Source organism: Pelmatolapia mariae, linkage group LG4, assembly GCF_036321145.2.
Source record: "Pelmatolapia mariae isolate MD_Pm_ZW linkage group LG4, Pm_UMD_F_2, whole genome shotgun sequence".
Lineage (NCBI taxonomy): Eukaryota > Metazoa > Chordata > Actinopteri > Cichliformes > Cichlidae > Pelmatolapia > Pelmatolapia mariae.
The window spans coordinates 13,194,217-13,206,810 of record NC_086230.1 but is presented as its reverse complement, the minus strand read 5'-3'; the positions used below and the strand labels follow the sequence as shown (position 1 = coordinate 13,206,810).

The 12,594-nt window shown below is 41.1% G+C and overlaps 1 protein-coding gene across 1 annotated transcript in view; it reads left to right on the top strand.

The window, feature by feature from the left end:
- Positions 1 to 11,120, top strand: part of grin2aa (glutamate receptor, ionotropic, N-methyl D-aspartate 2A, a) — a 162,935-nt gene extending 151,815 nt beyond the window's left edge. The window contains exons 13-15 of the mRNA XM_063471516.1: positions 463 to 560; positions 3,247 to 3,485; positions 5,225 to 11,120. Of these exons, the coding sequence (XP_063327586.1) occupies positions 463 to 560; positions 3,247 to 3,485; positions 5,225 to 7,156 (2,269 nt within the window). The 3' untranslated portion in view covers positions 7,157 to 11,120. The remainder of the gene's footprint in view (positions 1 to 462; positions 561 to 3,246; positions 3,486 to 5,224) is intronic.
- The last annotated feature ends 1,474 nt before the right edge of the window (positions 11,121 to 12,594 follow it).

Genomic DNA, 12,594 nt, shown 5'->3' with positions numbered 1-12,594 from the left:
TTGTTGGAAAGTATGACCTCACTTTCCATGTTATGCAACATGATAATGATCCCAAAGACACTACCAATGCAGTAAAGCAGACGTGGATGAGAAAACAGTGGAACATAATGTGGGATCATGCTGACAGAGAACAGAAGAAAAGGAAGTCAACATCCAAAGAGGAACTTTGACCTTCAAGAAGCCTGAAGAACTATTCCTGAAGACTACTTAAAGAAATAGCAAGAAAGTTGCCTAAGAGAGGTCAGGCTGTGTTGAAGAATAAAGGTGGTCGTACCAAATGTTGACTTTGAAGATTATTAGAATTGTACAAACTCTGTTTTGCCCTGTTTCAATAATTGCTGCACCCATTTCCCATTTTACTAGCAAAATGAGGGGTTGCAGAGCATTGTATGTTATTGAAGACATTTGTAATTAGAGTTACGCTATACGCTATATTTGTGTATGTGTGCATGTATTTTTCAGGTACATCTTTGCTACCACCGGGTATGGGATTGCTCTACAAAAAGGTTCCTACTGGAAACGACAGGTGGACCTGGCTATCCTAGCAATTATCGGCGATGGTGAGAAACACATACACAGCACTCTCATACAAATTCAAAGTGCATGACACTACCCACAAAGGCAAAAGGTTACACTGCCAGTCCTGTAATTCAGCCACCACACACTCACATGCAAACATCTCTGCTGCCTTGTCTGTGCCTGACAACACAAAGGGAAGGCAGTGAAGTATAAATAGTCCTTTGATGTTATTCTGGAGACAAAGGCTGCTCTAAACAGAGGGCAGAGTGTGTAAGTTATTCTAATGTATTCCTCTCTGCAGCACCAGATGTGTGTGCGTGTATGTACTCTATCTGAATTACCAGATTCCTTTATTACAGTTGCCTCAAAAGTTTTTACTTAAACAAATTTCTTACTGCAAAACAGCGCGAACGCGAGACAGCCAGAGCTTTTAGTGACAAGATTCATTTACATTTTACATCGAAAGCGTTTTGCTGATGCGAGCGTTCACAGCCACTCACATTAAGTGCACTGAAGTTGATTAAATGAACATTGGTGTCACAATAATCCCCTCTAACTGAATCTTATCAGGGCTTCTGAGCATGCAGGCCACACTCCATCATGTTTCCATAGCTGGATAATTTTGATAGAAATCAGGCTCTCTGTTTTTGTTTTGCCTTATCTTCTCCTGATAATTAATACTTCTTTGCAGTCCAATCTCTTCATACTACTTTGCACCATGTTAATAGCTTCTGGTTTAGACTAGTTGTTGTGCACCCCCACCCACCCACAAACACACACACAAAGAGAAAGACAAATGCCAAAAAGATAAAGGTGAACAGAGCAAGTGAGAGGGATAAAAGGAAATGGCACGAGACAAAGACCTAAAAAGAAAGTTTATGTAACAAGAGGAAGGAGAAATGAATGAAATAGTGATGACAGCGTCAGAAAAGAGGCAGCGTGCATGGAGGTCAGAGAGAGGTAAAAAAAGAAAAGAGGATGAGGCACAGGGCATGGGACAAGAGCAAGACAAGGAAAGCAAGTGTGTCTGGTAGAGATGGGAAGTGACAGAAGGGCAGGTACTTGATAGATGACAGTGACTTGTTGTCTCGGCAGATGCTACATGATCAGATAGACAGAATGTGGGCGGAAAGCATATGGCATTTCATGGGCAAGGAAGAGACAAAGAGAAGATTAATCTGGAGAGAAGTAGAGAGGGAAGGGAGGTGAAGAAGGAAAAGAGACAAAAAAGGAGGTGGTCTGGAAACCAGTGCCACACTTCGTGTAGTGGTTTTTAAAAACAACAACAAATGTTCACAAAAAATACATATAATTAGAAAACTGTAACGTCCTGTTGTCTTAGCAGCACCTGTTCGGCAGTGGTATGCAAGTGCTCCACACTTGTGCCATTTTTTTCCCATTCTACATAAAGCACAGTGCTGAACATATGCATTTTTCATTGCATTTCATATCATCAAGTCACGTTCGGGAATGGTTTAATCTTGATTTATGAGGTAGGCTTATTGTAAAACATAGATACAAATTTTGAAGGAATCTGCTGAACTGGACTGACACATAAAGTCTTAGCTGCTCCATGCTACATTTTTTTTAAACCCAACTTGTAGGGACTTGTGTTCCTGTGTTCCAACCGACTGAACACCAGACTATAGCTTGAGCCGTGTGACTACTGAAACGAGAACAAAATCTGAATTTCAGCAATAGTTTCCCCTCTGGAGAAAAAGCAACAGCATGAGCAGCAGCCTTTCCCTTGAATAGATTAAACAAAAAGAGGAGACAAAGTCACCTGTTGATACCCAAAGATGTCATTCACCTTAATTTGCTTTTGAAGCCAGTTCTCGGCATGCCATAATTTCATTTAAAAGGTAGCATGGCTACGTCTATTCCTGTATTTGCAAGTCTGACATGAGATAAATGTTCTTCAATTGTACCAACAGGCTAATGATGTCTTATTGAGTCTGCACCCCAAAGACATCTAGCTGAACACCACCATGATATTTGTCTTTCCCCACTAGCAGCCTTAGTTATCCGGCCCTGAATGACACAGATTGGATTAGCCACGCGCCAAATGTCACAGAGGAAGCCGGAAAAAGAGGGGGAACAGAGGGAAAGGAACATAGAGTAAGAAATGAGGAAAGATAAGGTCTTTACTCTTTTGTACCTTTTTTATCCACATTTAAGAAACATATCTTTGCCCTGTTGGCCAACATAGAGGAGAAGGTAAGCCTAGTGACAAGTGACAGAATATAAAGGTGCTGCCAGCCATTGAATTTACAGATTGCCTTTCTAGGGTAGAAATGCAGTATCTACATTCTTTATACTCAATTAGAGTTCATTCAGGACCACTAGTCAAAAGAAAATGATAATTTTTAACTACAAGAATTTATATTTGGCTGTACTCTGTGACTCTGTTGTAGGAAAATTAGGAGGGTGGGCTACAGTGAAGTCCCAGCGCAGAACACCAAGTATGACATTGATTATGTGCAACACAGAATAGGAAAGTGCAGTTGTTGAAGTAGTGGGTTGCAAAGCGGTTTGCAGAGCACGGCAATACTGCACGCAGTACAATCCTCAGTTTCTGTCTATATCAAGGATCTCACCATTGACCTAAAATAAATTTTCAGCAGCTTTTAAGTTAACAGTAAATTTCTGACTTGTCTAAGCATGGAAATCATGTATGCCATTATGTTTTTGAGCTATTTGGTAAAGGATTTGTTGTTTTCCTTTCAGGTGAAATGGAGGAACTAGAAGCCCAGTGGCTCACAGGAATTTGCCACAATGAGAAGAATGAGGTGATGTCCAGTCAGCTGGATGTTGACAACATGGCAGGGGTCTTCTACATGCTGGCCACAGCCATGGGGCTTTCCCTCATTACCTTTGTCTCTGAGCATCTCTTCTACTGGAGGCTTAGATACTGCTTCACTGGGGTCTGCTCCGGCAAGCCGGGTCTTCTTTTCAGCATCAGTCGGGTAAGCACCCATTTTTGTAAGTAGCTACGTTGCATAAAAATGAAATTCTCTATGAATCGTTGAGGAGCTTTTTGCGTTTCCACTGCAGGAGTCAGCTGGAAAGTAAATTTTTGGTTAAATCATTTTATCCCCCAAAAAGTCCCTCTATTGAAGTGATCATTTTGACTCTGATATATTACTGCTGCTGATTCACTAACCCTAATTGCAAAACAGCCATCCACTTTCAGCCGAAGCACAACTTGAATGAACTTCATGATCACTACTGTTACTGTGTCGTCCATCTCTCACTTTACATACTTCTGCATTACAGCCATCTACTAGCATGGTGGTTTGTTCTATAGCTGTGCACCATAGGGTTAAAAACAGCTTTTGCTGTTTCATGTGATCTTTAGTTTAAGTTGCTTGAACAACAAACAGACAAAAGAGGTGCTTTTGGTGAAAAAGTAGCAGCTTAGAGGGTTAACAGCGGATGTGTCCAAGGCGATGAGCTGCAGTGAAGACTGCAGCTAGACTCTTGGGCTAATAATGTATTATTGGGGTTAGATAGCTCTCTCTTAGTTCTATTTTCTGTCAGTGGAATAAAAGAAAAGAGCAAACATGCACACATACGGGCAGGGAAAGAAAGCTGCTGATAAGCTAAGAAACTGAGTTAAACAAGGGAAAGGAGGGACAGCAATACAAAGGAGGATGAGAGGCAGGAGCGCAGGGGGGAGGGATCACGAGACGGACCTGAATATCGACAAAAATAGATCATAATTGCAACATGTTTTTTGGGGGGTAAAATGATGGCAGCACATGCCAAATCAATTTATTTTCTCTCATTTTGCTAAAAGGTCAGCATTGTCCCTTATTGTGTATATGAACATACAATGGAGACGTGTATCTCTAAAAGCAGCATGTTTTCTTTGCTCTCATTTTAAAGCTGTGTATGCGAAAGTTAAGAGTGATGTTCGTGCACTTGTTACTTCAAAGACATTCTCAAGAGTAATTTAGAACAAAATACAACCTTAATTGCCCGTTTTGTCACGATAAGCTTTGCAAAGTGTGTATTGAACCAAAAGGTTGTTTGATTTCGGGACATGATAAATGTTTTCTGAGAATGAATTTGTGAACTAGTAAGTTGTCACAGTGGTGAAAGGATTTTTTGTTCTTTTATAAACAGGTCTCTGGCTGTTTTAGACATTTAACTGTCAGCTGTTGTTTACTCAATACTTGCTCATTCAATAGTTTGTCTTAAGGTTCAAAAGTCAAACTGATGGTAGTTTTTGTTGTTTACTGCTTTTCTTACATAAGGCTTATGTCACATTCTGAGTCCTTCTAAGAGAGATTTTGGAGATATTAGACATCTAACCTCATTAATGAATTTTCAGCATTTTACTGATTTGGACTGGTGAGAGTTAAAGAAATTGTGAATGTGTCTGTCCCCTTGTGAAACGTTGTTCTTACGGTTATTGTTGACAGATGCTATTAGAGAATTTTTAATGTAATATTTAATGTTTTGGTTCCTTTTTTTAAATTTTTTTTAGAAAAAAACCCCAAATGTGTTTTATAATGAAAGAAAGATAAACTGAATATGCTTTCAAACTGCACTTGCATTACAATTACATGGTTACAGTGGGTGACTAATTTTGCATTGGATTCTGTGCATCTCATTCCATTGAATCTCTCCCGCCCTTTTCATTTCTCCTTCCTTTTTCACCTCTCCCTTCCTTCTTCTTCATCCATGTATGTCTATGCAGGGAATCTGGAGTTGCATCCATGGAGTTCACATTGACATGAAGAAAAAGACAGACCTGGACTTTAGCCCCCAGGACAAAATGCTGAAGCTCATTAAGTCGGCCAAACAGATGACCAACATGTCCAACCTGGGTGGCTCCCACATGAACTCGCCCAAACGAGAGTTCATGCACTCAGCTGGTCCTATGATCATGGACATGATGGCAGAAAAGGGGAACTTCATCTACGCTGACAACCGAAGTTATGCCCCCAAAGATATGATCTATGGGGATGCTGGCGACCTGCAGTCCTATCTCGCTAACCGCCACAAAGATCATCTTAACAACTATATCTTCCAGGGAGGTCAGCATCCTTTGACCCTGAATGATGCCAATCCCAACACAGTGGAGGTAGCAGTAAGTGCTGATGCAGTCCAGACTAACGCAAAACCGCAACGCACGCTGTGGAAGAAGTCGGTGGACACGGTTCGCTCAGTACCACCCGGGCCCTCGCCGATGCCTGACATGCTGATGCCAGACCCACGAATGTCAATGAAGACGCAGCGGTACCTCCCTGAAGATGCAGCCCATTCTGACATCTCAGACTGTTCTAGTAGAGCAGCCTCCTACAAGGACCCAGAAAACAACAAGCACCTGAAGCCCAAGGACAACTTAAAAAAAAGATCGGTGACGTCAAAATACCCAAGGGATTGCAGTGAGGTGGAGCTGTCCTACTTAAAGACTAAGCAGGTCAGCGGCGGAACCAACCAAACTGGGAGAGGAGGAGGAGGAGAGAAAATCTACACTATCGACTCAGACCGGGAGCTGAGCCTCCACTCAGACCCCATTCACTACCGTGAGAGCCGCGGTCTTGCTGCGGACGATTTGGAATACCCCGAAATCTACTCCGACCACAGTGACAACTATAGGAAGTGTGAGCAGCCCATTATTCATCTGAATTCCTCGCCTTTGCATCATACAGACTCAGATCTTCTACCAGATCCAACCTACTCAAAACACTACAACCTAAAAGAGAAAAACCTGTCCCCGCATGAATCCATTGATCGCTACAAACAGACACACTGCCGTTCCTGCTTATCCAAAGTGACTGCTAGCTACCCACCTGCAGGGCCGTACTCCTCTACTGGTTCTGCCTCAGCTTCGGGCACACGTTCACCTTATAATCGGTGTGAAGCGTGCCTCCACACGGCCAACCTGTATGACATTAGTGAGGACCAGCTTCTTGCAGACCCTTTGGTCAGTCCTACCATGCATCACCAACAGCAGCAGCAACCGGATGAAATGTTTGGTCTGTACTGGCCACAGACAGATGGGCCGCATGTCCAAAAAAGAAATCGCTTGAGGCTGAGTCGTCAGCACTCCTTTGACAACATCATGCTTGAAAAGCCCAAAGATGTAGATCTGGGCCGACCGGCACGCAGTGTCAGCCTGAAGGAGAAGGATCGCTTCTTGGACTCCACGTCTGACTCGCACTATGCGAACCTCTTTGGTATGCGTCCCTACTCTGGCAGACTCTTTGGCACTGGGTCCAAGTCCATGCTGTTTAACCACAACCTAGAGGAGAGCAAGAGGAGCAAGTCCCTGTACCCGGCCCATGGCTCGGAAAACCCTTTTCTCAGTCATTCGCTGAGGGATGACACCAGCAGCAGACTGGTCCATGGGCGTAGCTCCTCTGATATTTACCAACAGCTTTCAGTGGCTCCCATCAATACACGCAATGATGCGAACAATCTCCGCTCTTCTGTTAAATCCACCACTTCATTTTGCTCACGGGACGGGCGGATAGCTAATGACATGTACAATAAAGAGCATGCGATGCCTTACTCAGCCAATAAGACTAGTGCATACCCAGCCCCACGTGGCGTCCTAAACTCAGCCCAGTTCAGCAATAGACGGGTGTATAAAAAAATTCCCAGTCTGGAGTCAGATGTTTAGTTGATATAAGAAATAATGTGTTCTCTCCTTCTTACTCCTCTCTGGGTTTGTATTATAATTTATCAACTATGTTATCCAATAAGGGATGCCATAGCCACACTACGATTTCTTCTCTTCAACATTGTAATCCAAACGAACTTGTGCCCACTTGGGTATGACGGTATTACTACTACTCTCTTGATATCACCATTTCTATCCATTCTCTCCCATGTACCAATGAGACAGCTATAGGGCCAGCACTCTGCCATAAGGTATCCTTGTGTAAAGAGGAGGGTAATCATTAATCCCTAGGTTTTTAGGAGTAGAAAACGACATAGCCCCATAAGCGGAACCAATATGGTACCGTATACGTTAGAGTAACACAGGGCTCCCTGCAATAGCTTTCAGAAAGGAACCAGTTGATTTGGCATTCAAATTTGCGAGTAGGTGGTGAGGAGGATGAGAGGAATTATATGACAGTGGAATTAAAGGAAGCGAGAGGAAGCTCTTTAGCCACTGTCCACCTTCCTTCTCGCCGTGTTCCTTTCCACCTCCACTGTCAACCTTAGAGCTCACCAGCTGAAGAGAAAAGGCTTGACAGAAAGACCAGATGGGCAGGCCAGACATGGAGGCATCCCAGGAGGGCAGGGGCGTCACAGAGAGCTAGTCCAACGGTCTGCTGCTTGTTATGCTGACAAATATGGCCACTAAGACACCTGGCAGTGGAAGAGGAGAGAGAGAGTGAGGAAGGAAGTGATTGGCTAAGTGGCACATAGTGGAGCATCAAATAGTTTGTGGCTGTTTGATAGCGTGTTCTTGTTCAGAATACAACTTTGTATGTTCAGCCCACTCTGAGGGATGCGACAGTGATGAGAAGCTGAGAGCGATGCAGGTGCTTTTAATGAATATTGTTTACAGACTGACAGATAAAAGGCATGCTGACAAAATGACTGATAGAAAAGGACAGACGAGCAGGGAAACCTAAGGCACTTGATGGGCATTTCATTTGTGGCTCTGCACAAAAAAACAAACAATAATTGCGAAGTATTGCTTTTATTCTCTTGAACTATAAGATTTCTTAGGGATTCTGGCATCCGGATCCCCCTATGTAGGATTTTAGTGTTTGCTTATTTGGTAGCACAATAGCCATTAGTTTAAACCTCCCACATTTGCTTTTGAAAAAAAAAAAACCTAAAAGAAAAAACAACAAAGCTTACTAAAAAATACCTTCATGAGTAGCAGATTATTTTGCATGTGTTGATTTCATTCTGTGTCAGAGAAGAGAAAATACACATATACACTCTAAAACATATTTTACATTTTTCTGAAAGTAGCTGCGTCTTGCCGGATGCGGTGGATGGCTGTGTGCACCATCACGTGGTGATCCTCGACCCTCTTACTTAGTAAATCTGTCATGATTGAGGTAAAGGTGGAAGGGAAGAGAGCAAAGAGGAGATAAACAAAATAAAAAAGGTTAAGCGCAGCTGTTTTCACCACCATCATCTTATTTTTAGTGGGCAATAATGTGTGAGTTTTTTTATTAATTATTATTTTAATATCCACGCCACTGAGAAACAGGGTATTAGCTATGAAAAACACCAATGATTCCTTCCTTCTTTCGTCTTTCCTTCTTCCCTTCCTCCATCAATATGACATCGCTGGAGTGTTTGATGTCTATAGAGCTAATCTGAATCATTTTCTGTACTAAAAATTGAACTTTGGTTGGTTCGTCCAGCCTCTACAGTTTAGCTTGGATTACATTCAGAATTTTCGATGATTTAACTTTGTGTGGAACTGTTGATCTACAACAAACCAGGGCTTTTGAGGATGTGAAGACTGCTTGGGACGGATCCCTTGTTTACCTTCGAAGCATTGTTTGGGAGGGATGCGGGATGGGATGGGTGTTATGTGGTCATCAATTATGTATCCATCCATTGGCATGGGATAAGTCGTGTGTGCGCGCATGGCAGAACTTGGGTAAGCTTGAAGTTTTTAACCAGAACATTTGGTTCCTAATCTGATTGTGTATTTTTTTCGTTTATTCCTTTTTTTTTCTTTGACAACACTAAGCCGAAAAAGACTTGCACACGCATAGATTCTTTTTTTCCTTGGTAGCATCATGCTTTATAAAATGTACTGTCTAAAGAAAAAAGTCATGTAACGATCTTAACTGACTGATTTGCTTGATTGATTAGATTTGCAAAAGCCAAAATTGCTTCAAATAATATACCTCAGGATGATTCTGTACGTTTTTAGGGGGGCGTTAATAACAGTAGCAAGAGCTGTAGGATGTGCCGCAGAATTTCTTTTTGTTTTGTTTTTTTTGTAGGAAAAAAAAAAGAAGGGAAAAAAAAGACGAAGAAGAAGCGGCCATAAGGCAGAATCAAACTTTTCTCTTTTTGATGTTTACCAGTCCAAGGTCTTCCAGTTCAGCTCTCTGCCTGAGCTCATGCAACCCAAGCAAAGATAGAAGAGGAAACGAAGGAGGGAGTGAAGGGACAGCGGTAGGGTTGGGGTGAGAGTGGGGCTTAGATTGTTTTCCCAGTGTGTGGGATGTGCTGTATGCAGCTCCACTTCACACTAAGCTGAGCACCCTTCACAGAACGAAGGATGTTTCTTAAACATCCAAAATCTGAAACGCTACCCTTATAGTTCCTCCTCTCCATGACTTCGAATGGCAGTTGACTGCATTAGCCACTGTGTTTCGATTGAAGCTCCATTTTTAACCACTGTCATATCGCCCTTTTTGTACTCTTGGAATACCGCAGTGAATCTCCCCCTAGCTTCCCAATCAGCTTACCCAGTGTTGACTGAAGAGCAAGATTTGTCCTTTTCTCTCTCTCTTTTTTTTTTTTTTTGCATCTTATCTACATATTTATTACTATCATATTTATCTCCACATGCTGCTTGTGTGAGCTGGCAAGTGAACAATATGCACATGTAAAAAAAAAAGAAAAATATCAAATGGCACCCTTGCGTTTTATGAACTCATCGCAATTTGTTCGTTTGTTCTACTTTTACAGAACTGTCATGTAAACTGATGATGTTTTCTGTTCAAACATACACAAAGAAACACACGCACACACACACTCTCAGACACACCCTTGTGATGACAACCCTGCTATTTTTTAATGGCAAAAATGTATTTTAATTACATTTAATGATAACTAATGAGGTGATGGCATGCAACCCCAGATGTAACAACTTTAATGTTTTGTTTCTTTTCTTCGTTTGATATTTTTGTTATGATGTTATGATCACTAATGCGTTGTAACCAGGTGTGATGAGTATATACATATTTGAGAGGAAAAAAAAATTATCTGTGTTTAACACAATGAAGATGCTGCTGCTGTTTCGGGGGAGAGGTTAAAGACCTGACCCCAGTGCAACTTTCTCATTGGCTGGCTGGTCATTATCAGGCCATGTTTTGGCTAGTAGAGTGGTTGGTCACGGGTCAGGGCTTGGCTTATTTTGGTGGGACATCTGTGCCCTTCCTCCAATGGCAGGTGAGAATTACTGTATCACCAGCTCTGCTTCTCTCTTCCCTCTCCTTCATGTGTAGTCAGGACTTCAACTGTAATGAAGATAGAAGAAGAAGAAGAAAAAAAAAAGCAACCCTCAACTTTGAGTCTGCTATCCCTCCAAAGATACAAGACCTCTTTCTTTATGGTTTGCTGTAAGAATATAGCTTTTCTTTCTTTTCTTTCATTTTTTAAAAGAAAAAAAACATACTTCCTCAAAGACTTTTAAGGAACTATTTTGAATATATTTAGAAATGACACCTGTATACATCGCTTGTAAATTCATACTGAAATACATCATCATGGAGAATTATAAATGATAAAGAGTAAAAACAATATTTTTTGTGTGAATTTCACAAGAGCTCTTCTGTACAGTGGCACTGTTTATCTCTCTCTTTCTTTTTCTCTCTCTCTTTCTCTCTCTCTCTCTCTCTGTAGAGCGACTAGAATAAAATTTCACCATTCACAAGGTTTGTTGTCCTGTCAAAATTCCCAGTAAGCACAACAGGCTTTGCGTCTTCCTCACCTTATATGGAAGTAACCTCGTTTGTCAGTTGAAGATAACAGCTGATTCTACACTAAAGCCATTCATTTGACAGCTAATGGTATTACCTCGACTTCTGTTTAGGAAAGATAAACAAAGGTAGTGCATGCTGGGTTACAAATATGATTCTTTTTATTTTTTTTATCAAGAATATCAGGAATAAGGGTTGCTGCCTACAATGTCCATCATTAATTCCTTCCTCTGTGCACCTGCCACCTGCGTCATTTCGTAATTCTTGATCTCCGATTTTTAGCAGTAGTTTCACTTATCGGTTAATAAAGAATAGCAATTTGCGCTAATACTAAAATGCCTAAAATTTGAGTATACAAATGACAGCATGCTAATTTCTATGTAATCTCTGTAAGATGGTGTTTGCATACAACTGTGCAGACATGATAATATCTGCATTCATTATCAATGACCACTGGACAGAAGAGGAAGTTTTTGCCCAGTGGTCATTGATAATGTTATGTGCATAAAAAAATATTCTTTGGACTCCCCAAAACCAAGCTTTTCAGATTTTTATGGGAATAAATAGATCTGACCAATTAGATGTCTGTTGGCAACAGATGAGCTCATAGCTGAGAAGCTGCACAGGTATTAAATACACAATGATATGAAAATAACAAAATAATACTATTTACCTCAGACACTAGAGGTAGCTAGATGCTGCTCCGGGTCAATCTGAAATGATTTCTCTGCCTCCTCAGATGATGCCCAGCTCTGCCAATAAAAGCTCAAACTGCCCCACTGACATCCTGAAATATGCACGAAAGCAGACGTGACACAGCGTCAGCTCCTGGATCAAACCATGAAACTCTCCCTGCTGCTGCCTTCTTTGGATGAACCCAAAATCTAGGTTTCTTTCTTTCCTTGTTTAGAAAGATCAGGATAAGCTCATCAATGCTCGATGTTGACTTGATTTTTGTTAGGATGAAATTGATATGCTACGCTAAAGGTTTGCATTCAAACAATTTGGAATTTCATGTGTTTTTTGTCACAAGGGTGAGTAAATGCCTTAAAACTGTAACCACAAAGTCACTGAAAGTCTGCAGACTCACCCAGATTGATTTCAATTAAATAGTTATACTAGTTATTTGTTTTCCATAAAAAGATGATCTTATCTGAATTGCTGCTTTACTAGTTAAACCAGACTAGCAGTCTTTAAACATTTCTACTATTTTGTCTATTGTGTAAATTTAATGACCAGGCAATTGTGGAAGTCTTGACTTAACTTAATCAGTTCCTCTCGTCTTCTCTGAGCTGATAATTAAAATGAAGAAATTTTCCATTTCTGAAGAGGCCTTCAAACATATAATCTTATTTTATCATCACTGCGTGTTTCCCGAGGTCATTAAACTAATGAAAAAACAAAAGTACCAGGGTATTTATGT